A 27,994-nucleotide genomic window follows, 5' to 3' on the forward strand; every position below is an offset into this window, starting at 1 on the left:
CCTTGGCGGAGCCGAGGACGTCGGCGTAGCTGAACCCCCCCACGAAGACGAGGCCCCGGAAGCCATCGAGGGTGGCGGAGCCCGAGCACAGGTCCTGCGTCGTCACGTCCCAAACCTGGGGACACCCCCACGCCTGGGTCCCCCCCGTGGCCACCGACCCCCCTCCCCCCTCCGGCCACCTGGGTGGGGGTGGGGGGACATGGACCCCCCCCCTCCAGGACCCCCGGGGTCCCTCACCTGGAAGCCGGCCATGAGGAAGGCGGCGGCCATCTCCCGGTCCCCGTTGCTGCCCTCCTCCCGCAGCACGGCCACCCGCGGCCCCGGCAGCTCTGGAGGCATCGGGGGGGGGGGTCACCCCCACCCACCCCCCCCAACCCCCCGGGACCCCCATGGCCCCCCAGGATCACCCAGAGCCCCATGTCCCACCCAGAGCCCCGTGACACCCATGGCCTCCCAGCCCATGATGCCCCAGCCCCCCATGACCTCCCATCCCTCCATGTCTTCTCAGACCTCCATGACCCCCAAGACCCCCATGATCCCCCAGACCCCCATGTTCTCCCAGCCCCCCATGACCCCCATGATCCCCCATGACCCCCATGATCCCCCAGACCCCCATGATCCCCCAGACCCTCATGGCCTCCCATGATCCCCCAGACCCCCATGACCTCCCAGCCCCCCATGATCCCCCAGACCCTCATGGCCTCCCAGCCCCCCATGACCCCTCAGACCCCCATGGCTCTCCAGACCCCCATGGCCTCCCATGATCCCCCAGACCCCCATGACCTCCCAGACCCCCATGACCTCCCATGATCCCCCAGCCCCCCATGATCCCCCAGCCCCCCATGATCCCCCAGATCCCCATGGCCTCCCATGACCCCCATGATCCCCCAGCCCCCCATGACCTCCCATGATCCCCCAGCCCCCCATGATCCCCCAGACCCCCATGGCCCCCCATGATCCCCCAGCCCCCCATAATCCCCCAGACCCCCATGACCTCCCATCCCTCCATGTCTTCTCAGACCCCCAAGACCCCCATGACCCCTCAGACCCCCATGGCCTCCCAGCCTCCCATGATCCCCCAGACCCCCATGATCCCCCAGACCCCCATGGCCTCCCGGCCTCCCATGATCCCCCAGACCCCCATGATCCCCCAGACCCCCATGACCTCCCATCCCTCCATGTCTTCTCAGACCCCCAAGACCCCCATGACCCCTCAGACCCCCATGGCTCTCCAGACCCCCACGTCTCCCCATGACCCCCCATGATCCCCCAGACCCCCATGATCCCCCAGACCCCCATGATCCCCCAGACCCCCAGACCCGCATGGCCCCCCATGACCCCCATGATCCCCTCAGCCCCCCATGACCCCTCAGACCCCCATGGCTCTCCAGACCCCCACGTCTCCCCATGACCCCCCATGATCCCACCAGACACCCTATGATCCCTCAGAACCCCAATGTCCCCCCGCCTTAATCCCCCAGACCCCACCCAGACCACCCTGACCCCCCATGACACCACGTGCCCCCATCCCCCCCCATCCCCTCACCCATGTGCCGGAGCAGGGGGGGCTCCTCGAGGGGGTCGAAGGTGAGGGTGAAGGTGGGTCCCTGGCGCCGGCGCAGCCCGGCCTCCTCCTGGGCCACGCAGTCGGCGGCCGCCTGCTCCCGCTCCAGCCGGAAGCTGGTCTCCTCCCAGAGCCCCCGCAGGTCCCCCACGGGCTCGGACAGCACCGACGCGCCTGCCACCACCACCTCAACCTGCCATGGGGACACGGGTGGTGAGGGACATGGCCACCACCATGGCCACCACCACCTCAACCTGCCATGGGGACACGGGTGGTGAGGGACATGGCCACCACCATGGCCACCACCACCTCAACCTGCCATGGGAACACAGAGATGGTGAGGGACATGGCCACCACCATGGCCACCACCACCTCAACCTGCCATGGGGACACAGGGGTGGTGAGGGACATGGCCACCACCATGGCCACCACCACCTCAACCTGCCATGGGGACACAGGGGTGGTGAGGGACATGGCCACCACCATGGCCACCACCACCTGAACCTTCAATGGGGACACAGGGGTGGTGAGGGACATGGCCACCACCATGGCCACCACCACCTGAACCTGCCATGGGGACACAGGGATGGGGAGGGACATGGCCACCACCATGGCCACCACCACCTCAACCTGCCATGGGAACACAGGGGTGGTGAGGGACATGGCCACCACCATGGCCACCACCACCTCAACCTGCCATGGGAACACAGAGATGGTGAGGGACATGGCCACCACCACCTGAACCTGCCATGGGGACACAGGGATGGTGAGGGACATGGCCACCACCATGGCCACCACCACCTCAACCTGCCATGGGGACACAGGGGTGGTGAGGGACACGGCCACCACCACCTCAACCTGCCATGGGGACACAGAGATGGTGAGAGACACGGCCACCACCACCTCAACCTGCCATGGGGACACAGGGGTGGTGAGGGACACGGCCACCACCACCTGAACCTGCCATGGGGACAGAGGGGTGGTGAGGGACATGGCCACCACCATGGCCATCACCACCTCAACCAGCCATGGGAACACAGAGATGGTGAGGGACATGGCCACCACCACCTGAACCTTCCATGGTGACACAGAGATGGTGAGGGACATGGCCACCACCACCTGAACCTTCCATGGGGACACAGAGATGGTGAGGGACACGGCCACCACCACCTGAACCTGCCATGGGGACACAGGGATGGTGAGGGACATGGCCACCACCATGGCCACCACCACCTGAACCTGCCATGGGGACACAGGGATGGTGAGGGACATGGCCACCACCATGGCCACCACCACCTCAACCTGCCATGGGAACACAGAGATGGTGAGGGACATGGCCACCACCATGGCCACCACCACCTCAACCTGCCATGGGGACACAGGGATGGTGAGGGACATGGCCACCACCATGGCCACCACCACCTCAACCAGCCATGGGAACACAGAGATGGTGAGGGACATGGCCACCACCACCTGAACCTGCCATGGGGACACAGGGGTGGTGAGGGACATGGCCACCACCATGGCCACCACCACCTCAACCAGCCATGGGAACACAGGGATGGGGAGGGACATGGCCACCACCATGGCCACCACCACCTCAACCTGCCATGGGGACACAGGGATGGGGAGGGACATGGCCACCACCACCTCAACCTGCCATGGGAACACAGAGATGGTGAGGGACATGGCCACCACCATGGCCACCACCACCTCAACCTGCCATGGGGACACAGGGGTGGTGAGGGACATGGGGATATGGCCACCACCACCTCAACCTGCCATGGGGACACAAAGATGGTGAGGGACATGGCCACCACCACCTGAACCTTCCATGGGGACACAGGGATGGTGAGGGACATGGCCACCACCATGGCCACCACCACCTCAACCTGCCATGGGGACACAGGGGTGGTGAGGGACATGGCCACCACCATGGCCACCACCACCTCAACCTGCCATGGGGACACAGGGGTGGTGAGGGACATGGCCACCACCACCTGAACCTGCCATGGGGACACAGGGATGGGGAGGGACACAAGGATATGGCGACCACCACCTGAACCTGCCATGGGAACACAGGGGTGGTGAGGGACATGGCCACCACCATGGCCACCACCACCTCAACCAGCCATGAGAACACAGAGATGGTGAGGGACATGGCCACCACCACCTGAACCTGCCATGGGGACACAGGGATGGGGAGGGACATGGCCACCACCATGGCCACCACCACCTCAACCTGCCATGGGGACACAGGGGTGGTGAGGGACATGGCCACCACCACCTCAACCTGCCATGGGGACACAGGGGTGGTGAGGGACATGGCCACCACCACCTCAACCTGCCATGGGGACACAGGGATGGTGAGGGACATGGCCACCACCATGGCCACCACCACCTCAACCTGCCATGGGGACACAGGGGTGGTGAGGGACATGGCCACCACCACCTCAACCTGCCATGGGGACACAGGGGTGGTGAGGGACATGGCCACCACCACCTCAACCTGCCATGGGGACACAGGGATGGTGAGGGACATGGCCACCACCACCTCAACCTGCCATGGGGACACAGGGGTGGTGAGGGACATGGCCACCACCATGGCCACCACCACCTCAACCAGCCATGAGAACACAGAGATGGTGAGGGACATGGCCACCACCACCTGAACCTGCCATGGGAACACAGAGATGGTGAGGGACATGGCCACCACCATGGCCACCACCACCTCAACCTGCCATGGGAACACAGAGATGGTGAGGGACATGGCCACCACCATGGCCACCACCACCTCAACCTGCCATGGGAACACAGAGATGGTGAGGGACATGGCCACCACCATGGCCACCACCACCTCAACCAGCCATGAGAACACAGAGATGGTGAGGGACATGGCCACCACCACCTGAACCTGCCATGGGAACACAGAGATGGTGAGGGACATGGCCACCACCATGGCCACCACCACCTCAACCTGCCATGGGGACACAGGGGTGGTGAGGGACATGGCCACCACCATGGCCACCACCACCTCAACCAGCCATGGGGACACAGGGGTGGTGAGGGACATGGCCACCACCACCTGAACCTGCCATGGGGACACAGGGATGGTGAGGGACATGGCCACCACCATGGCCACCACCACCTCAACCTGCCATGGGAACACAGAGATGGTGAGGGACATGGCCACCACCACCTCAACCAGCCATGGGAACACAGAGATGGTGAGGGACATGGCCACCACCATGGCCACCACCACCTCAACCTGCCATGGGAACACAGAGATGGTGAGGGACATGGCCACCACCACCTGAACCTGCCATGGGGACACAGGGGTGGTGAGGGACATGGCCACCACCATGGCCACCACCACCTCAACCAGCCATGGGAACACAGGGATGGGGAGGGACATGGCCACCACCACCTCAACCTGCCATGGGAACACAGAGATGGTGAGGGACATGGCCACCACCATGGCCACCACCACCTCAACCTGCCATGGGAACACAGAGATGGTGAGGGACATGGCCACCACCACCTGAACCTTCAATGGGGACACAGGGGTGGTGAGGGACATGGCCACCACCACCTCAACCTGTCATGGGAACACAGAGATGGTGAGGGACATGGCCACCACCACCTGAACCTTCCATGGGGACACAGGGATGGGGAGGGACATGGCCACCATAATGGCCACCACCACCCCAACCTACCATGGGGACACGGGGGCAGTCAGGGACATGGGGACATGGCCACCACCACCCCAACCTACCATGGGGACACGGGGGCAGTCAGGGACATGGGGACATGGCCACCACCACCCCAACCTACCATGGGGACACGGGGGCAGTCAGGGACATGGGGACATGGCCACCACCATGGCCATCACTACGGCCACTGCCATTCACACCCACAGCAGGACACAGGGACACAGGCAACATCAGGGACACAGCCATGGCCACCTCCTGTCCACCATAGCACCATGGGGACACAGCCATGGGGCCATGGCCATGGCCATCTCCTGTCCACCATAGCACCATGGGGACACAGCCATGGGGCCATGGCCACCTCCTGTCCACCATAGCACCATGGGGACACAGCCATGGGGCCATGGCCACCTCCTGTCCACCATAGCACCATGGGGACACAGCCATGGGGCCATGGCCACCTCCTGTCCACCATAGCACCATGGGGACACAGCCATGGGGACATGGCCACCTCCTGTCCACCATAGCACCATGGGGACACAGCCATGGGGACACAGCCATGGCCACCTCCTGTCCCACCATAGCACCATGGGGACACAGCCATGGGGACACAGCCATGGGGACACAGCCATGGCCACCTCCTGTCCCACCAGAACACCTTGGGCACACAGCCATGGCCACCTCCTGTCGACCATAGCACCATGGGGACACAGCCATGGGGACACAGCCATGGGGACACAGCCATGGCCACCTCCTGTCCCACCAGAACACCTTGGGCACACAGCCATGGCCACCTCCTGTCCACCATAGCACCATGGGGACACAGCCATGGGGACACAGCCATGGCCACCTCCTGTCCCACCAGAACACCATGGGGACACAGCCATGGCCACCTCCTGTCCCACCATAGCACCATGGGGACACAGCCATGGGGACACAGCCATGGGGACACAGCCATGGCCACCTCCTGTCCCACCATAACACCACGGGGACACAGCCATGGCCACCTCCTGTCCACCATAGCACCATGGGGACACAGCCATGGGGACACAGCCATGGCCACCTCCTGTCCACCATAGCACCATGGGGACACAGCCATGGGGACACAGCCATGGGGACACAGCCATGGCCACCTCCTTTCCCACCAGAACACCATGGGGACACAGCCATGGCCACCTCCTGTCCCACCATAGCACCATGGGGACACAGCCATGGGGACACAGCCATGGGGACACAGCCATGGCCACCTCCTGTCCCACCATAACACCACGGGGACACAGCCATGGCCACCTCCTGTCCACCATAGCACCATGGGGACACAGCCATGGGGACACAGCCATGGGGACACAGCCATGGCCACCTCCTTTCCCACCACAACACCATGAGGACACAGCCATGGGGCCATGGCCACCTCCTGTCCCACCAGGACACCATGGGGACACAGCCATGGCCACCTCCTGTCCCACCATAACACCACGGGGACACAGCCATGGGGCCATGGCCACCTCCTGTCCCACCAGGACACCATGGGGACACAGCCATGGCCACCTCCTGTCCCACCAGGACACCATGGGGACACATCTGCAGGTCCACATCCTCCACCTCCCGTGCCTACAGGGCCAGTTAGGGCCCTCCTGCTACCCCATGTCCCCATGTCCCCTCACCATGGCGTCAGGTCCGTAGGGGCCACTGTGGCCAATGGGGACGCAGCGTACGCCGGCCTCCTGGTAGCGGCGGCAGACGTCCACGCTGGTGCCCACCGGCACCTCCAGCAGCAGCCCCGGCTCCTCCGCGAACAGGACGGCCAGCGCTGCGGGGACAAGGGACACGGGGGTGGAAGACGGTGACATGGGACATCGGACATGGAGATATGGGACATGGGGACGTGGGGACGTGGGGACGTGGGGTAATGGGGACATGGGGACATGGGGACGTGGGGACGTGGGGACATGGGGACATGGGGACATGGGGACATAGGACATCGGGATATGGGGACATGGGGACGTGGGGACATGGGGTAATGGGGACATGGGGACATGAGAACATGGGGACATGGGGACATGAGGACATAGGACCTGGGGACATGGGGACGTGGGGACGTGGGGACATGGGGACATGGGGACATGAGAACATGGGGACATAGGCAACATGGGGTCATGAGGACATAGGACATGGGGACATGGGGACGTGGGGACGTGGGGACATGAGGACATAGGACCTGGGGACATGGGGACGTGGGGACGTGGGGACATGGGGACATGGGGACATGAGAACATGGGGACATAGGCAACATGGGGACATGAGGACATAGGACATGGGGACATGGGGACGTGGGGACGTGGGGACATGGGGACATAGGACATCGGGACATGGGGACGTGGGGACGTGGGGACATGGGGACATGGGGACATGAGAACATGGGGACATGAGAACATGCGGACATGGGGACATAGGACATCGGGATATGGGGACGTGGGGACGTGGGGACATGGGGTAATGGGGACATGGGGACATGAGAACATGGGGACATGGGGACATGGGGACGTGGGGACGTGGGGTAATGGGGACATGGGGACATGGGGACGTGGGGACGTGGGGACATGGGGTAATGGGGACATGGGGACATGGGGACATGGGGACATAGGCAACATGGGGTCATGAGGACATGGGGACGTGGGGACATGGGGACATGGGGACATAGGCAACATGGGGTCATGAGGACATGGGGTCATGAGGACATGGGGACATGGGGACATGGGGACATGAGAACATTGGGACAGAGGTGACATGGGGACATGAGGACATAGGACCTGGGGACATGGGTTAATGTGGACATGGGGACATGGGGACGGGGGGACGTGGGACATCTGGATGTGGGGAACAGGAGGACATGGGGCACGAGACGTGGGGACACGGGAGGTGGGACATGTGAGGGTTCTCCGGGGGTTCTCCAAGGCTTCTCAAGATGGGAAGGTCCCGGGGGGGCGTTCCCCCGGGTGGGGTGTCCCAAGGGTGTCCCCAGGTGGTCACGGGGAGGGGGGGGGGATGACAGTGACTCACGAGAGGCGGCGGGGGGGACGGTGGCGATGTCCACCTGGAGGCCACAGTTGCCGGCGAAGGCCATCTCCAGCAGGCAGCCCAGTAGCCCCCCGTCGCTCACGTCGTGGCCCGCGCTCAGCCCCCGCTCTGGGGCGCAGCGTCAGGCCCCGCCCCCGCGTCACCCCGGGTCACCCCGACCCCCCCCCCCCCCCAACCCCCTCCTGCACCCCAACCCCAAGTCACCCCAAGTCCTACGTACCCCAACCCTGAGGTCACCCCGTGTCACCTCAGGTCACCCCAGGTCCTCATGCACCCTGACCCCCCGCTGTAGCCCAAATGCCCCCCCCCTGCACCCCAAATCTCCCCCCTGCACCCCCATCCACACACACCCCAATCCCCTCCCGCACCCCAAATCCCCCACACGCATCAAAACCCCCCGCACCCCAAATCCCCACCGCACCCCAAATCCGCCCTGCACCCCAAATCCTCCCTGCACCCCAAATTCCCCCTGCACCCCAAATCCCCCACACACATCAAACCCCCCCGCACCCCAAATCCTCCCTGCACCCCAAATCCCCCCCGCACCCCAAATCACCCACACACATCAAAACCCCCCGCACCCCAAATCCCCCCGCACCCCAAATCCTCCCTGCACCCCAAATCCCCACCACACCCCAAATCCTCCCTGCACCCCAAATCCCCCTGCACCCCAAATCCCCACTGCACCCCAAATCTCCTTCCCTGCACCCCAAATCCCCACTGCACCCCAATCCTCCCCACACCCCAAATCTCCTTCCCTGTACCCCAATTCTGCCTGCATCCCTATCACCCTGCACCCCAAATCCCCTCTGCACCCCTATTCCCTGCACCCCTATCCCCCCGCACCCCAAATCCCCACCGCACCCTAAATCCCCACTGCACCCCAATCCTCCCCACACCCCAAATCTCCTTCCCTGCACCCCTATCGCCCTGCACCCCAAATCCCCCCTGCACCCCTATCCCCCCTGCACCCCAATCCCTCCGCACCCCAAATCTCCCCACTGCACCCCAAATTCCCCCTTCACCCCAAAACCCCCTACACCCCAAATCCCCACTGCACCCCAAATCCCCCCTGCACCCCAATCCTCCCCTGCACCCCAAATCTCCTTCCCTGCACCCCTATCCCCCATGCACCCCAATCCCCTGCACCCCAAATCTCCCCACTGCACCCCAAATCCCCCCTTCACCCCAAAATCCCCTGCACCCCAAATCCCCCCTGCACCCCAAATCCTCCCTGCACCCCAATCCCTCCGCACCCCAAATCTCCCCACTGCACCCCAAATTCCCCCTTCACCCCAAAACCCCCTACACCCCAAATCCCCACTGCACCCCAAATCCCCCCTGCACCCCAATCCTCCCCTGCACCCCAAATCTCCTTCCCTGCACCCCAAATCCCCCCTGCACCCCTATCCCCCATGCACCCCAATCCCCTGCACCCCAAATCTCCCCACTGCACCCCAAATCCCCCCTTCACCCCAAACCCCCCTACACCCGAAATCTCCCCCTACACCCCAATCCCCACCCCCGCCCGCCCCCCCCCAAATCCCTCCCACACCCCAAATCCCCCAGGGTCCCCTTTTCTCCCAGATCCTCCCACCCACCCCCTCCATGGCCCCCCAGCCCCCCCGGGGGGGTCCCCACTCCCCCAGCACCCACCTTCGATGAGGCGCTGGGTGACGCGGAAGGCGGCGGCCAGGATTTCGGGGTCCTCCAGGTCGGGGCAGGCGTCCCCCAACTGCGAGAAGACCTGGGCCAGGGCGCTGCCCCCCAAACGGTGCCGCCCTGGGCTCAGCTGCACCCACAGCAGGGCTCCTGGGGGACCCCAAAATCCATGGGGAGGGCTACAGCACCCCAAAGTCCCCCAAAGGCACCCCAACCCCTCCCAGGAGCCACAGCACCCCAAAATGTCCCCAGGGTGTCACCACCCTGCTGGCTACCCTAAAACCCTCCTGGGCACCCCAAAATCCAGGGAGGGTCCCAACCCCCTGCAAGCACCCCAAAATGCACCCAGGGTTCACAGCAGGGCTCCTGGGGGACCCCAAAATCCATGGGGAGGGCTACAGCACCCCAAAGTCCCCCAAAGGCACCCCAACCCCTCCCAGGAGCCACAGCACCCCAAAATGTCCCCAGGGTGTCACCACCCTGCTGGCTACCCTAAAACCCTCCTGGGCACCCCAAAATCCAGGGAGGGTCCCAACCCCCTGCAAGCACCCCAAAATGCACCCAGGGTTCACAGCAGGGCTCCTGGGGGACCCCAAAATCCATGGGGGGTGGGTACAGCACCCCAAGGGCACCCCAATCCCTCCCAGGAGCCACAGCACCCCAAAATGTCCCCAGGGTGTCACCACCCTGCTGGCTACCCTAAAACCCTCCTGGGCACCCCAAAATCCAGGGAGGGTCCCAACCCCCTGCAAGCACCCCAAAATGCACCCAGGGTTCACAGCAGGGCTCCTGGGGGACCCCAAAATTCATGGGGGGTGGGTACAGCACCCCAAGGGCACCCCAATCCCTCCCAGGAGCCACAGCACCCCAAAATGTCCCCAGGGTGTCACCATAGAGGGGATGGATGCAAGCACCCCAAAATTCCACAGGCTTCACAGCAGGGCTCCTGGGGGACCCCAAAATCCATGGGGAGGGCTACAGCACCCCAAAGTCCCCCAAAGGCACCCCAGCCCCTCCCAGGAGCCACAGCACCCCAAAATGTCCCCAGGGTGTCACCACCCTGCTGGCTACCCTAAAATCCTCCTGGGCACCCCAAAATCCAGGGAGGGTCCCAACCCCCTGCAAGCACCCCAAAATGCACCCAGGGTTCACAGCGGGGCTCCTGGGGGACCCCAAAATTCATGGGGGGTGGGTACAGCACCCCAAGGGCACCCCAATCCCTCCCAGGAGCCACAGCACCCCAAAATGTCCCCAGGGTGTCACCATAGAGGTGATGGATGCAAGCACCCCAAAATTCCACAGGCTTCACAGCAGGGCTCCTGGGGGACCCCAAAATCCATGGGGAGGGCTACAGCACCCCAAAGTCCCCCAAAGGCACCCCAACCCCTCCCAGGAGCCACAGCACCCCAAAATGTCCCCAGGGTGTCACCACCCTGCTGGCTACCCTAAAACCCTCCTGGGCACCCCAAAATCCAGGGAGGGTCCCAACTCCCTGCAAGCACCCCAAAATGCACCCAGGGTTCACAGCAGGGCTCCTGGGGGACCCCAAAATTCATGGGGGGTGGGTACAGCACCCCAAGGGCACCCCAATCCCTCCCAGGAGCCACAGCACCCCAAAATGTCCCCAGGGTGTCACCATAGAGGGGATGGATGCAAGCACCCCAAAATTCCACAGGCTTCACAGCAGGGCTCCTGGGGGACCCCAAAATCCATGGGGAGGGCTACAGCACCCCAAAGTCCCCCAAAGGCACCCCAACCCCTCCCAGGAGCCACAGCACCCCAAAATGTCCCCAGGGTGTCACCACCCTGCTGGCTACCCTAAAACCCTCCTGGGCACCCCAAAATCCAGGGAGGGTCCCAACCCCCTGCAAGCACCCCAAAATGCACCCAGGGTTCACAGCAGGGCTCCTGGGGGACCCCAAAATTCATGGGGGGTGGGTACAGCACCCCAAGGGCACCCCAATCCCTCCCAGGAGCCACAGCACCCCAAAATGTCCCCAGGGTGTCACCATAGAGGTGATGGATGCAAGCACCCCAAAATTCCACAGGCTTCACAGCAGGGCTCCTGGGGGACCCCAAAATCCATGGCGAGGGCTACAGCACCCCAAAGTCCCCCAAAGGCACCCCAACCCCTCCCAGGAGCCACAGCACCCCAAAATGTCCCCAGGGTGTCACCACCCTGCTGGCTACCCTAAAATCCTCCTGGGCACCCCAAAATCCAGGGAGGGTCCCAACCCCCTGCAAGCACCCCAAAATGCACCCAGGGATCCTAGCCCACCCCCCAGGGCACCCCAAAACCCGCCAGGGTCACTGACCTTTGCCATCAGGACACTTGAGGTCAGGGGTGACGGTGGCCGTGATGTCAGGGCAGACGGCATAGGCCGAGACCACCAGGGTGCCTGGGTGGGGGTCAAGAGGTCACGGGGGGGTCACCAGGGGGCTGGGGGTCATGGGAGGCTTGGGGGTCACAGTGGGGCACCCATGGCCAGGAGCAGGGGTGGTGGCACCCATGTGTCACCGCACAATGGTGGTGGCATCCATGACCCAACATCGTTGTGGTGGCACCCATGGGTCCTGGTGCTGTGGCACTCATGACCCATCATCGTTGTGGTGGCACCCATGGGTCCTGGTGCGGTGGCACCCATGGGTCCTGGTGCTGTGGCAACCCATGACCCATCATCGTTGTGGTGGCACCCATGGGTCCTGGTGCTCTGGCACTCATGACCCGTCATCATGGTGGTGGCACCCATGGGTCCTGGTGCTCTGGCACCCATGACCCATCATCATGGTGGTGGCACCCATGGGTCCTGGTGCTGTGGCACCCATGACCCGTCATCGTTGTGGTGGCACCCATGGGTCCTGGTGCTGTGGCACCCATGACCCGTCATCGTTGTGGTGGCACCCATGGGTCCTGGTGCTGTGGCACTCATGACCCATCATCATGGTGGTGGCACCCATGGGTCCTGGTGCTCTGGCACCCATGACCCATCATTGTTGTGATGGCACCCATGGGTCCCTGGTGCTGTGGCACTCATGACCCATCATCATGGTGGTGGCACCCATGGATCCTGGTGCTCTGGCACCCATGACCCATCATTGTTGTGATGGCACCCATGGGTCCTGGTGCTCTGGCACCCATGACCCATCATTGTTGTGATGCCACCCATGGGTCCTGGTGCTGTGGCACTCATGACCCATCATCGTTGTGATGCCACCCATGGGTCCTGGTGCTGTGGCACCCATGACCCATCATTATGGTGGTGGCACCCATGGGTCCTGGTGCTGTGGCACTCATGACCCATCATCATGGTGGTGGCACCCATGGATCCTGGTGCTCTGGCACTCATGACCCATCATTGTTGTGATGGCACCCATGGGTCCCTGGTGCTGTGGCACCCATGACCCATCATTATGGTGGTGGCACCCATGGGTCCTGGTGCTGTGGCACCCATGACCCATCATCGTTGTAGTGGCACCCATGGGTCCTGGTGCTCTGGCACCCACGACCCATCATCATGGTGGTGGCACCCATGGGTCCTGGTGCTCTGGCACCCACAACCCATCATCATGGTGGTGGCACCCATGGGTCCTGGTGCTCTGGCACCCACAACCCATCATCATGGTGGTGGCACCATCACCCACCCTCCTAGCGGTGACACCGCCCTGTCCCTCTGCCACGGCGGTGGCCGTGTCACCCAATGACCCCGTTCCACACCAGCAGCACCCGCCACCCCCGCCCCCAGCACTGGGACTCACCGGGTGCCAGGACGGTTTCGGTGCCGACGCGGGCGGCCATGCTGAGCGAGTCCTTGCCCCCGTCGATGGCCACGCCCAGGCGGTGCAGGAGCCCCACCAGCCCCTCGCACGCCGTCACCAGCGCCCCCCCCTCCGCCCCCGTCTTCGCCCCCCACATCCAGTTCCCCGAGCACTTCACGTCCTGGGGACACCGGAGACACGGGGGGGGGGGACACGGGGGACACGGAGAAGAGGGACACGGGGGACACGGGGGACACGGAGAAGAAGGACATGGGGACACGGAGAAGAGGGACATGGGGACACGGAGAAGAAGGACATGGGGACACGGAGAAGACAGGGACACGGGGACACGGGGGACACGGAGAAGAGGGACATGGGGACACGGAGAAGAAGGACATGGGGACACGGAGAAGAGGGACACGGGGACACGGGGGACACGGAGAAGAGGGACATGGGGACACGGGGGACACGGAGAAGAGGGACATGGGGACATGGAGAAGAAGGACATGGGGACACGGAGAAGAAGGACATGGGGACACGGAGAAGACAAGGACACAGGGACACGGGGGACGGGGAGACACCAAGACCACGGACCAGGGGACATGGGGGTGCAGGGAACAAAGGGGACACGGGGACACAAAAGGACACAGGACAAGGCGGGGAGGGGACAGGTCAGAGCCACCGCATGTCCCAGCCCCCTCCTGCCACCCTCAACGCCCCCCCACCCATGGTAGCCCCCAACATCCCCCCCCACCCACCCACCCATGGCTGTGGCATGGCCCCAGTGGTCTCAGTGGCCATTGGCATGGACGTGCCATGGTGCCCGTGGCTGTGCCATGGCCCCTGTGACCATGACGTGGCCCTGGTGACCACAGCTTGACCCCCACAGCAGTCACGTGACCCTGGTGGCTCCTGTGACCATAGCGTGACCCTGCCATGGCCCTGGTGTGACAACAACATGGCTCCGTGGCCGTGGCCTGCACCCCGTGGCCTCATGTCCCAGAGCTGTGCCATGGCCCTGCCATGGTCCCCCTTGGCCATGCCATGGCCACGCCATGGTCCTCCATGGCCACGCCTTGGCCTTGCCATAGTCCCCCTTGGCCATGCCATGGCCATGCCATGGTCCCCCTTGGCCATGCCATGGCCACGCCATGGTCCTCCATGGCCATGCCTTGGCCCTGCCATAGTCCCCCTTGGCCATGCCATGGCCATGCCATGGTCCTCCATGGCCACGCCTTGGCCCTGCCACGGTCCCCCCTGACCATGCCATGGTCATGCCATGGTCCTCCATGGCCACGCCTTGGCCCTGCCATGGTCCCCCTTGGCCATGCCATGGCCATGCCACGGTCCTCCATGGCCACGCCTTGGCCCTGCCATGGTCCCCCTTGGCCATGCCATGGTCATGCCAAGGTCCCCCTTGGCCATGCCATGGCCATGCCATGGTCCTCCATGGCCACGCCTTGGCCCTGCCATAGTCCCCCTTGGCCATGCCATGGCCATGCCATGGTCCTCCATGGCCACGTCTTGGCCCTGCCATAGTCCCCCTTGGCCATGCCATGGTCATGCCATGGTCCTCCATGGCCACGCCTTGGCCTTGCCATAGTCCCCCTTGGCCATGCCATGGCCACGCCATGGTCCTCCATGGCCACGCCTTGGCCTTGCCATAGTCCCCCTTGGCCATGCCATGGCCATGCCATGGTCCCCCTTGGCCATGCCATGGCCACGCCATGGTCCTCCATGGCCATGCCTTGGCCCTGCCATAGTCCCCCTTGGCCATGCCATGGCCATGCCATGGTCCTCCATGGCCATCCCTTGGCCCTGCCATAGTCCCCCTTGGCCATGCCATGGCCACGCCATGGTCCTCCATGGCCACGCCTTGGCCCTGCCACGGTCCCCCCTGACCATGCCATGGTCATGCCATGGTCCTCCATGGCCACGCCTTGGCCCTGCCACGGTCCCCCCTGACCATGCCATGGTCATGCCATGGTCCTCCATGGCCACGCCTTGGCCCTGCCATAGTCCCCCTTGGCCATGCCATGGTCATGCCATGGTCCTCCATGGCCACGTCTTGGCCCTGCCATAGTCCCCCTTGGCCATGCCATGGTCATGCCATGGTCCTCCATGGCCACGCCTTGGCCCTGCCACGGTCCCCCTTGGCCATGCCATGGTCATGCCAAGGTCCCCCTTGGCCATGCCATGGTCATGCCATGGTCCTCCATGGCCACGCCTTGGCCCTGCCATGGTCCCCCTTGGCCATGCCATGGCCATGCCAAGGTCCCCCTTGGCCACGCCATGGCCATGCCAAGGTCCCCCTTGGCCACGCCATGGTCATGCCATGGTCCTCCATGGCCACGCCTTGGCCCTGCCATAGTCCCCCTTGGCCATGCTATGACCATGCCATGGTCTCTCCCCCTTGGCCATGCCATGGCCATGCCATGGTCCTCCATGGCCACGTCTTGGCCCTGCCATAGTCCCCCTTGGCCATGCCATGGTCATGCCATGGTCCTCCATGGCCACGCCTTGGCCCTGCCATAGTCCCCCTTGGCCGTGCCATGGCCATGCCAAGATCCCCCCTGGCCGTGCCATGGCATCGGCGTGGTGGCGGTGGCGCAGTACTCACGCGGAGGTCGGTGATGCGGGCGAAGACGAGGTTGGTGAGGGCCTCGGTGAGGGCCAGGCGGGCGCCTGCGGCTGGATCCAGGAGGCCCTTGATGGGCTGCTCACCCAGCGCCGTGGCCGCCCCCACCGTGTCGAAATGGGACAGGGCCACCACGGCCACGTCGGCCAGCGGCGTGTGCAGAGGTCCCACGCACTGCTGCTGGGCCACCAGCCCCGTCACCGAGCGGTCCACCTGCCCCGGGGACAGCGGCATCAGCAGGGGACACGGGTTGGGCCATGGCCAGAGGGATGGGTTTTGGTGGGGACAGGGTTGGGACACGTAGGGGACACGGATGGGATACATCTTGGGGGAGGAGGGACAAGGACATGGGCTGGGACATTTCCCAGGGGGTGGCATTGACTGGGGGAACACGGAGTGGGACACGTGGGGGACATGGACCCACTGGGAGGAGCACTGGGGACATGGAGGAGGATTGGGGACATGGAAGGGATTGGTGGCACAGAGGAGATCGGGAGCATGGAGTGGACCATGGCCACCAAGTAGGTTGGGGACACGGAGGGCATCAGGGACAGGGAGGGGGACCAGGGACATGGAGGGGACCATGGCCACCAAGTAGGTTGGGGACATGGAGGGCATCAGGGACAGGGAGGGGGACCAGGGACATGGAGGGGACCATGGCCACCAAGTAGGTTGGGGACATGGAGGGCATCAGGGACAGGGAGGGGGACCAAGGACGTGGAGAGGACCATGGCCACCAAGTAGGTTGGGGACATGGAGGGCATCAGGGACAGGGAGGGGGACCAGGGACATGGAGGGGACCATGGCCACTTAGAGGGTTGGGGACATGGAGGAGATTGGTGGCATGGAGTGGATCAGGGACATGGAGGGGATCAGGGACACGGAGGGGATTGGGGACACGGAGGGGATTGAGAACGTGGAGTGGACCATGGCCACCAAGTACGTTGGGGACATGGAGGGGATTGGGGACACGGAGGGGATCAGGGACATGGAGGGGACTGGGGACACGGAGGGGATTGAGAACACGGAGTGGACCATGGCCACCAAGTAGGTTGGGGACATGGAGACAGGTGACATGGAGGGGATGAGGGACATGGAGGGGATTGGGGACACGGAGGAGATTGAGAACATGGAGTGGACCATGGCCACCAAGTAGGTTGGGGACATGGAGACAGGTGACATGGAGGGGATCAGGGACATGGAGGGGATTAGGGACACGGAGGAGATTGAGAATGTGGAGTGGACCATGGCCACCAAGTAGGTTGGGGACATGGAGACAGGTGACATGGAGGGGATCAGGGACATGGAGGGGATTAGGGACACGGAGGAGATTGAGAATGTGGAGTGGACCATGGCCACCAAGTAGGTTGGGGACATGGAGGGGATTGGTGACATGGAGGGGATCAGGGACATGGAGGGGATTGGGGACACGGAGGAGATTGAGAACATGGAGTGGGCCATGGCCACCAAGTAGGTTGGGGACACGGAGGGGATTGGGGACACGGAGGGGATTGAGAATGTGGAGTGGACCATGGGCACCAAGTAGGTTGGGGACATGGAGGGGATTGGTGACATGGAGGGGATCAGGGACATGGAGGGGACTGGGGACACGGAGGGCATTGAGAACATGAAGTGGACCATGGCCACCAAGTACGTTGGGGACATGGAGACTGGTGACATGGAGGGGATCAGGGACATGGAGGGGATTGGGGACACGGAAGGGATTGAGAACGTGGAGTGGACCATGGCCACCAAGTAGGTTGGGGACACAGAGGGGATTGGGGACACGGAGGAGATTGAGAACATGGAGTGGACCATGGCCACCAAGTAGGTTGGGGACATGGAGGGGATTGGTGACATGGAGGGGATCAGGGACACGGAGGGGATTGGGGACACGGAGGAGACTGAGAACATGGAGTGGACCATGGCCACCAAGTAGGTTGGGGACACGGAGGGGATTGGGGACACGGAGGGGATTGAGAATGTGGAGTGGACCATGGGCACCAAGTAGGTTGGGGACATGGAGGGGATTGGTGACATGGAGGGGATCAGGGACATGGAGGGGACTGGGGACACGGAGGGGATTGAGAACATGAAGTGGACCATGGCCACCAAGTAGGTTGGGGACACGGAGGGCATCAGGGACATGGAGGGGATTGGGGACACGGAGGGGATTGAGAACGTGGAGTGGACCATGGCCACCAAGTAGGTTGGGGACACAGAGGGGATTGGGGACACGGAGGAGATTGAGAACATGGAGTGGACCATGGCCACCAAGTAGGTTGGGGACATGGAGGGGATTGGTGACATGGAGGGGATCAGGGACACGGAGGGGATTGGGGACACGGAGGGGATTGAGAATGTGGAGTGGACCATGGCCACCAAGTAGGTTGGGGACATGGAGGGGATTGGGGACATGGAGGGGATCAGGGACATGGAGGGGATTGGGGACACGGAGGAGATTGAGAACATGGAGTGGACCATGGCCACCAAGTAGGTTGGGGACATGGAGGGGATTGGGGACACGGAGGGGACAACGGCCGCCAGAGATGCGGGCGCAGGGGGGCCGGGTGGCCCAGGGGAGCCCATGGCTGGGGCTGGGGACACGGGGGGACACAGGGGGGACACGGGGGGGGTGGGTACCTTGTTGGTGAGGTAGCGCTTGCTGGCCACGGCCGGGAGCCGCAGGACCCGCTCCAGCGCCTGCCGCACCGACAGCCCCGGGGGCAGCGCCAGCGGGCGCAGGGTGGGGGGCACCCGCTGCAGCACGAACTCCTAGGGGGCACGGGGGGATGGGGGTCCCATCACCATGGGGGTCCCCATCCCCATTGGGTGGTCCCCATCATCATGGGGGTTCCCATCTCCATTGGGTGTCCCCATTCCCAACTGGGGTGTCCCCATTGGGGGGTCTCCATTATCATGGGGGTTCCCATCTCTATTGGGTGTCCCCATCCCCATTGGGTGGTCCCCATCATCATGGGGGTTCCCATCTCCATTGGGTGTCCCCATTCCCAACTGGGGCGAGGGGCCATCATCATGGGGGTTCCCATCTCCATTGGGTGTCCCCATCCCCATTGGGTGGTCCCCATCGTCATGGGGGTTCCCATCTCCATTGGGTGTCCCCATTCCCAACTGGGAGGGGGGGCCCATCATCATGGGGGTTCTCATCTCCATTGGGTGTCCCCATTCCCAACTGGGGCGGGGGGCCATCATCATGGGGGTTCCCATCTCCATTGGGTGTCCCCATCCCCATTGGGTGGTCCCCATCATCGTGGGGGTTCCCATCTCCATTGGGTGTCCCCATTCCCAACTGGGAGGGGGGCCCATCATCATGGGGGTTCCCATCTCCATTGGGTGTCCCCATTCCCAACTGGGAGGGGGGGCCCATCATCATGGGGGTTCCCATCTCCATTGGGTGTCCCCATTCCCAACTGGGGTGTCCCCATTGGGGGGTCTCCATTATCATGGTGGTCCCCACCTCCGTTGGGTGCCTCCATTCCCAACTGGAAGGATCCCCATCTCTACTGGAGGGGTTCCCCAACACCCCAGGGGTGTCCCTCAGGTCCCAGCCCCTGGGGTGACCACAGCAGGTCCCCCAAGGGGTCCCCCACTCCCCTCACCTTGCGGGGCATCTTGCCCAGCACCCACTCGAGCTCCAGGTTGACAGGGGTGGGCAACCCCTCATGGGACCCCTCCTCGGGAACCGGCGCCTCCAGGTCATCCACCAGCACGATCTGGGGGGGCAGGGGGTCAGCAGGGCCAGAGCACCCCCAAAACACCCCCCAGGAAGCTTCCTGGTCCCCAGGGACCCCAAAAGGACCCCAGGGACCTCCCAAAAGCCACCCCCAGGGACCTCCCTGTGTCCCTCAATCACCCCAGTTCCCTCCAGGTCCCTGTGCCCTGGCCCCATGGCCCCGTGTGTCACCATGTCCCCCGTGTCCCCAGGTCCCATGTCCCATGTCTCCATGTCCCCAGGTCCCCACATTCCCATGTCCAATGCCCCACATCCCGTGTCCCCATGTGCCCATGTCCCCATATCCCCATGTCCCCATGGTGACCCTCATGGCCCTGCATCCCTATGTCCCAAAACCCCATGTCCCCATGTCCCCAGGTCCCCACATTCCCATGTCCCCATGCCCCCATGGTGTCCCCTCATGTCCCAGTATCCCCATGTCTCACGTCCCCGTGTCCCCATGACCCCATATCCTCCATGTCCCCATGTCCCATGTCCCCCTGTCCCCATGGTGTCCCCTCATGTCCCCATGTCCCCATGTCCCCATATCCTCCATGTCCCCACGTCCCATGTCCCCATCCACCCACGTTCCCACGTCCCCACATCCCACATCCCCCATGTCCCATGTCCCCACCTCCCCACGGCGTCCCCTCATGTCCCAGTATCCTCATGTCTCACGTCCCCATGTCCCCATGTCCCCATATCCCCCACGTCCCCACGTCCCCATGTCCCCATCTACCCACGTCCCCACATCCCTCATCCCACATCCCATGTCCCCATGTCCCCATATCCCCCATGTCCCCACGTCCCATGTCCCCATCCACCCACGTTCCCATGTCCCACATCCCACATCCCCCATGTCCCATGTCCCATGTCCCCACCTCCCCACGGTGTCCCCTCATGTCCCAGTATCCTCATGTCTCACGTCCCCATGTCCCCACACCCTCCATGTCCCCATGTCCCCATCTACCCATGTCCCCACACCCCACACCCCACATCCCATGTCCCCACCTCCCCACGGTGTCCCCTCATGTCCCAGTATCCCCACGTCCCCACATCCTCCATGTCCCCACATCCCCTCTCCCCACCCACCCACATCGCCACACCCCACATCCCATGTCCCCACCTCCCCATGGTGTCCCCTCATGTCCCAGTATCCTCATGTCTCACGTTCCCATGTCCCCACACCCTCCATGTCCCCATGTCCCCATATCCCCCACGTCCCTACGTCCCATGTCCCCATCTACCCATGTCCCCACACCCCACCTCCCTACGGTGTCCCCTCATGTCCCAGTATCCCCATGTCCCCATATCCTCCACATCCCCACGTCCCCATGTCCCCATCCACCCACGTCCCCACATCCCTCATCCCACATTCCCATGTCCCCACCTCCCCACGGTGTCCCCTCATGTCCCAGTATCCTCATGTCTCACGTCTCCATGTCCCCACACCCTCCATGTCCCCATGTCCCCACATCCCCCACGTCCCCACGTCCCCACGTCCCCATGTCCCCATCCACCCACGTTCCCACGTCCCACATCCCACATCCCATGTCCCCACCTCCCCACGGTGTCCCCTCATGTCCCAGTATCCTCATGTCTCACGTCTCCATGTCCCCATGTCCCCATCTACCCATGTCCCCACATCCCACATCCCATGTCCCCATGTCCCCATATCCCCCATGTCCCCACGTCCCATGTCCCCATCCACCCACGTTCCCATGTCCCACATCCCCCATCCCCCATGTCCCATGTCCCCACCTCCCCACGGTGTCCCCTCATGTCCCAGTATCCTCATGTCTCACATCCCCATGTCCCCACACCCTCCATGTCCCCATGTCCCCATATCCCTCACGTCCCCATGTCCCACGTTCCCACGTCCCACATCCCACATCCCATGTCCCCACCTCCCCACGGTGTCCCCTCATGTCCCAGTATCCCCATGTCCCCACATCCCCCACGTCCCCACGTCCCCATGTCCCCATCCACCCATGTTCCCACGTCCCACATCCCACATCCCATGTCCCCACCTCCCCACGGTGTCCCCTCATGTCCCAGTATCCTCATGTCTCACGTCCCCATGTCCCCACACCCTCCATGTCCCCATGTCCCCATATCCCCCACGTCCCCACATCCCCATGTCCCCATCTACCCATGTCCCCACACCCCACACCCCACATCCCATGTCCCCACCTCCCCACGGTGTCCCCTCATGTCCCAGTATCCCCACGTCCCCACATCCTCCATGTCCCCACATCCCCTCTCCCCACCCACCCACATCGCCACACCCCACATCCCATGTCCCCACCTCCCCATGGTGTCCCCTCATGTCCCAGTATCCTCATGTCTCACGTTCCCATGTCCCCACACCCTCCATGTCCCCATGTCCCCATATCCCCCACGTCCCTACGTCCCATGTCCCCATCTACCCATGTCCCCACACCCCACATCCCATGTCCCCACCTCCCCATGGTGTCCCCTCATGTCCCAGTATCCCCATGTCCCCATATCCTCCACATCCCCACGTCCCCATGTCCCCATCTACCCACGTCCCATGTCCCACATCCCACATCCCATGTCCCCATGTCCCCATATCCCCCATGTCCCCACGTCCCCATGTCCCCATCTACCCATGTCCCCACGTCCCACATCCCACATCCCATGTCCCCACCTCCCCACGGTGTCCCCTCATGTCCCAGTATCCTCATGTCTCACGTCCCCATGTCCCCACACCCTCCATGTCCCCATGTCCCCATATCCCCCACGTCCCCATGTCCCCATCCACCCACGTTCCCATGTCCCACATCCCACATCCCATGTCCCCATGTCCCCATATCCCCCATGTCCCCACATCCCACACCCCACATCCCATGTCCCCACCTCCCCATGGTGTCCCCTCATGTCCCAGTATCCCCATGTCCCCATATCCCCATGTCCCCATGTCCCCTGTCCCCATCCACCCACGTCCCCACGTCCCACATCCCAGATCCCACCCCCCACCCCCACGTCCCCACCTCCCCCCGCTGTCCCCCCGCCCCCCGCGCCCCCTTACCCGCCCGTCCCCGGTGACGGTCCCCACCACGCAGAGGGGACAGCGCTCGCGGGTGGCCAAGCGCCGCAGCAGTGCCAGCCGGGGCGCCCGCACCAGCAGCGCGTTGGACTCCTGGTACTCGGCCCCCCACAGCTCCAGCACGCTCAGCGTTGGGTCCCCCCGCTGCCACCAGCCGGGTCAGCACGGCGGGGGGCACCGGGGGCACCGGGGGGCACCGGGGGGGCGGGGGGCATCGGGGGGGCAAGGGGCACCGGGGGTACCAGGGGGTACTGGGGGGCAGGGGGCACCGGGGGTATCAGGAGCAGGAGGTACCAGGAGGACAAGTGGCACTGGGGGGCACTGGGGGCACCAGGGGGTACTGGGGGGCAGGGGGCACCGGGGGCACCGGGGGCACCAGGGGCACCAGGGGGGCGGGGGGCACTGAGGGCACCAGGGGGTACTGGGGGGCAGGGGGCACCGAGGGCACCAGGGGTAGGGGGTACCGGGGGGAGTAGGAGGGCACTGGGGGGACAAGTGGCACTGGGGGGCGCTGGGGGCACCGGGGGCACCGGGGGGCACCGGGGGCACCAGGGGGTACTGGGGGGCAGGGGGCACCGGGGGCACCAGGGGTAGGGGGTACCGGGGGGAGTAGGAGGGCACTGGGGGGACAAGTGGCACTGGGGGGCACTGGGGGCACCGGGGGCACCGGGGGGCACCGGGGGCACCAGGGGGTACTGGGGGGCAGGGGGCACTGAGGGCACCAGGGGGTACTGGGGGGCAGGGGGCACCGGGGGTACCAGGGGGTACTGGGGGGCAGGGGGTACTGGGGGCACCAGGGGGTACTGGGGGGTGGGGGGCACCGGGGGCACCAGGGGGTACTGGGGGGCAGGGGGCACCGGGGGTATCAGGAGCAGGAGGTACCAGGGGGACAAGTGGCACTGGGGGGCACTGGGGGGCACCGGGGGCACCAGGGGGTACTGGGGGGGCAGGGGGCACCGGGGGCACCAGGGGTAGGGGGTACCGGGGGGAGTAGGAGGGCACTGGGGGGGCAGGGGGCACCGGGGGCACCAGGGGTAGGGGGTACCGGGGGGAGTAGGAGGGCACCGGGGGGACAAGTGGCACTGGGGGGCACTGGGGGCACCGGGGGCACCGGGGGCACCGGGGGCACCAGGGGGTACTGGGGGGCAGGGGGCACCGGGGGTATCAGGAGCAGGAGGTACCAGGGGGACAAGTGGCACTGGGGGGCACTGGGGGGCACCGGGGGCACCAGGGGGTACTGGGGGGGCAGGGGGCACCGGGGGCACCAGGGGTAGGGGGTACCGGGGGGAGTAGGAGGGCACTGGGGGGGCAGGGGGCACCGGGGGCACCAGGGGTAGGGGGTACCGGGGGGAGTAGGAGGGCACCGGGGGGACAAGTGGCACTGGGGGGCACTGGGGGCACCGGGGGCACCGGGGGCACCGGGGGCACCAGGGGGTACTGGGGGGCAGGGGGCACCGGGGGCACCAGGGGTAGGGGGTACCGGGGGGAGTAGGAGGGCACTGGGGGGACAAGTGGCACTGGGGGGCACTGGGGGCACCAGGGGTACCAGGAGCAGGAGGTACCAGGGGGACAAGTGGCACTGGGGGGCACTGGGGGTACTGGGGGTACCAGGGGATACTGGGGGGGCAGGGGGCACCGAGGGCACCAGGGGGTACTGGGAGGGCAAGGGGCACCAGGAGTACCAGGGGATACTGGGGGGGCAGGGGGCACTGGGGAAACCACGGGGTACTGGGGGGCAGGGGGCACCGGGGGCACCAGGGGTAGGGGGTACCGGGGGGAGTAGGAGGGCACTGGGGGGACAAGTGGCACTGGGGGGCACTGGGGGCACCGGGGGCACCGGGGGGCACCGGGGGGGCGGGGGGCACCGGGGGCACCAGGGGGTACTGGGGGGCAGGGGGCACCGGGGGCACCAGGGGTAGGGGGTACCGGGGGGAGTAGGAGGGCACTGGGGGGACAAGTGGCACTGGGGGGCACTGGGGGCACCGGGGGCACCGGGGGGCACCGGGGGGGCGGGGGGCACCGGGGGCACCAGGGGGTACTGGGGGGCAGGGGGCACCGGGGGCACCAGGGGTAGGGGGTACCGGGGGGAGTAGGAGGGCACTGGGGGGACAAGTGGCACTGGGGGGCACCGGGGGCACCAGGGGGTACTGGGGGGCAGGAGGCACTGGGGGCACCAGGGGTAGGGGGTACCGGGGGGAGTAGGAGGGCACTGGGGGGACAAGTGGCACTGGGGGGCACTGGGGGACACTGGGGGGACAAGTGGCACCAGGGGACACCAGGGACACAAGGGGCACTCGGGGGGCACCGGGGGGGCAGGGGGCACCAAGGGCACCGGGGGGGGGGGGACAAGGGGCACTGGGGGGGCGCCGGGGGACAGGGTGGCACTGGGGGACCCTGGGGGGCATCGGGGGTCCCAGGGGCACCAGGGGGGGCAGGGGGCACTGGGGGGCACCAGGGGGGCAGGGGGCACCAAGGGCACTGGAGGGGGGGGGGCACAAGGGGCACTGGGGGGGCACCGGGGGACAGGGTGGCACTGGGGGACCCTGGGGGGCATCGGGGGTGCCAGGGGGCACCGAGGGGCCATGGGGAGGCAGGGGGTGCCACAATGGGGTCGGGGGCACCTGGGGGTCCCATGGGCTCGGGGGCACCTGGGGGACACAACGGGGGCGGGGGGCACCCAGGGAGGTGGGGACACCCAAGGGTCCCCCCAGGGAGGGGGGATGGGGGTGGCTGGGGGGGGGGGGGGCCCCGTGGTGGGGGGCGGGGGGGCCCTGAAGGGGGGATCCCGTGAGTGGGAGTCCCATGGGTGGGGGGCTCCCATGGTGGGGGGGGTGTCCCGTGGGTGGGAGGCGTCTCATGGGTGGGGGGGGTGTCCCGTGGGTGGGAGGGGTCTCATGGGTGGGGGGGTCCCATGGGTGGGGGGCTCCCATGGTGGGGGGGGTGTCCCGTGGGTGGGAGGGGTCTCATGGGTGGGGGGGTCCCATGGGTGGGGGGCTCCCATGGTGGGGGGGGTGTCCCGTGGGTGGGAGGGGTCTCATGGGTGGGGGGGTCCCATGGGTGGGGGGCTCCCATGGTGGGGGGGGGGTGTCCTGTGGGTGGGAGGGGTCTCATGGGTGGGGGGGTCCCATGGGTGGGGGGCTCCCATGGTGGGGGGGGGGTATCCCATGGGTGGGAGGGGTCTCATGGGGGGGGGGGTGTGTCCCGTGGGTGGAAGGGGTCTCATGGGTGGGGGGGACCCATGGGTGGGGGGCTCCCATAGTGGGAGGGGGGGTGTCCCGTGGGTGGGAGGGGTCTCATGGGTGGGGGGGGGGTGTCCCGTGGGTGGGAGGGGTCTCATGGGTGGGGGGGTCCCATGGGTGGGGGGCTCCCATGGTGGGGGGGGTGTCCCGTGGGTGGGAGGGGTCTCATGGGTGGGGGGGTCCCATGGGTGGGGGGGTCCCATGGTGGGGGGGGGTGTCCCGTGGGTGGGAGGGGTCTCATGGGTGGGGGGGGGGTGTCCCGTGGGTGGGAGGGGTCTCATGGGTGGGGGGGACCCATGGGTGGGGGGCTCCCATAGTGGGAGGGGGGGTGTCCCGTGGGTGGGAGGGGTCTCATGGGTGGGGGGGTCCCATGGGTGGGGGGGTCCCATGGTGGGGGGGGTGTCCCATGGGTGGGGGGGTCCCATGGGTGGGGGGCTCCCATGGAGGGAGGGGTGTCCCGTGGGTGGGAGGGGTCTCATGGGTGGGGGGCTCCCATGGTGGGGGGGGGGTGTCCTGTGGGTGGGAGGGGTCTCATGGGTGGGGGGGACCCATGGGTGGGGGGCTCCCATAGTGGGAGGGGGGGTGTCCCGTGGGTGGGAGGGGTCTCATGGGTGGGGGGGACCCATGGGTGGGGGGGTCCCATGGTGGGGGGTGGTGTCCCGTGGGTGGGAGGGGTCTCATGGGTGGGGGGGGGGTGTCCCGTGGGTGGGAGGGGTCTCATGGGTGGGGGGGTCCCATGGGTGGGGGGGTCCCATGGTGGGGGGGGGTGTCCCGTGGGTGGGAGGGGTCTCATGGGTGGGGGGGAGGTGTCCCGTGGGTGGGAGGGGTCTCATGGGTGGGGGGGTCCCATGGGTGGGGGGCTCCCATGGTGGGGGGGGTGTCCCATGGGTGGGAGGGGTCTCATGGGTGGGGGGGGGTGTCCCGTGGGTGGGAGGGGTCCCATGGGTGGGGGGGTCCCATGGGTGGGGGGTCCCGGTACCTGGAAGCGGCTGGCGTAGATGACGGCCCCCGCCGGCTCGCTGAGCTCCTTCAGGACGTTCCCTGGGGACAGCGGTGACGGGGACGTTGGGGACACCCCCCGTGTGCCCCCATGGCCCCCCATGGCCCCACAACCCCCCGTCCCTCTGTCCCCCCCATGTCCCCCCATGTCCCCCCATGTCCCTCCCCGTGTCCCCGTGTCCCCCCGTGTCCCCCCATGTCCCCCCATGTCCCCGTGTCCCCATGTCCCCCCATGTCCCCCCATGTCCCCCCATGTCCTCCATGTCCCCCCCATGTCCCCATGTCCCTGAGTCCCCATGTCCCCTCATATCCCCCCCATATCTCCCCATGTCCCCCCCCCGTGTCCCCCCATGGCCCTGTGTCCTCCATGTCCCCCCATGTCCCCCTGTCCCCCCCGTCCCCCCCCGTCCCCCCGTGTCTCCCCATGTCCCCCATGTCCCTCCATCCCCCCCGTCTCCCCCGTCCCCCCATGTCCCCCCATGTCCCCCCGTCCCCCCCGTCCCCCCATGTCCCCCCTGTCCCCCCATGTCCCCCATGTCCCCCTG

General features: G+C 65.8%; 1 protein-coding gene across 1 annotated transcript; it reads right to left on the minus strand.

Annotated features, from left to right (window-relative positions):
* On the minus strand, positions 1-27,567 carry PFAS (phosphoribosylformylglycinamidine synthase; the record flags this gene model as incomplete). Its single annotated transcript, XM_075139522.1, has 13 exons — positions 27,430-27,567; positions 23,194-23,355; positions 20,029-20,142; positions 19,052-19,183; positions 16,391-16,621; positions 13,771-13,951; positions 12,330-12,413; positions 10,009-10,164; positions 8,335-8,460; positions 6,939-7,084; positions 1,547-1,757; positions 238-329; positions 1-115 (listed from the first exon to the last, which is right to left on the minus strand). Coding segments are annotated over exons 1-13 (1,873 nt in total), but the record flags the coding sequence as incomplete, so codon positions are not given.
* Between the last annotated feature and the right edge of the window lie 427 nt (positions 27,568-27,994).

Source organism: Calonectris borealis, unplaced genomic scaffold, assembly GCF_964195595.1.
Source record: "Calonectris borealis unplaced genomic scaffold, bCalBor7.hap1.2 HAP1_SCAFFOLD_313, whole genome shotgun sequence".
NCBI classification, from domain to species: Eukaryota; Metazoa; Chordata; class Aves; order Procellariiformes; family Procellariidae; genus Calonectris; species Calonectris borealis.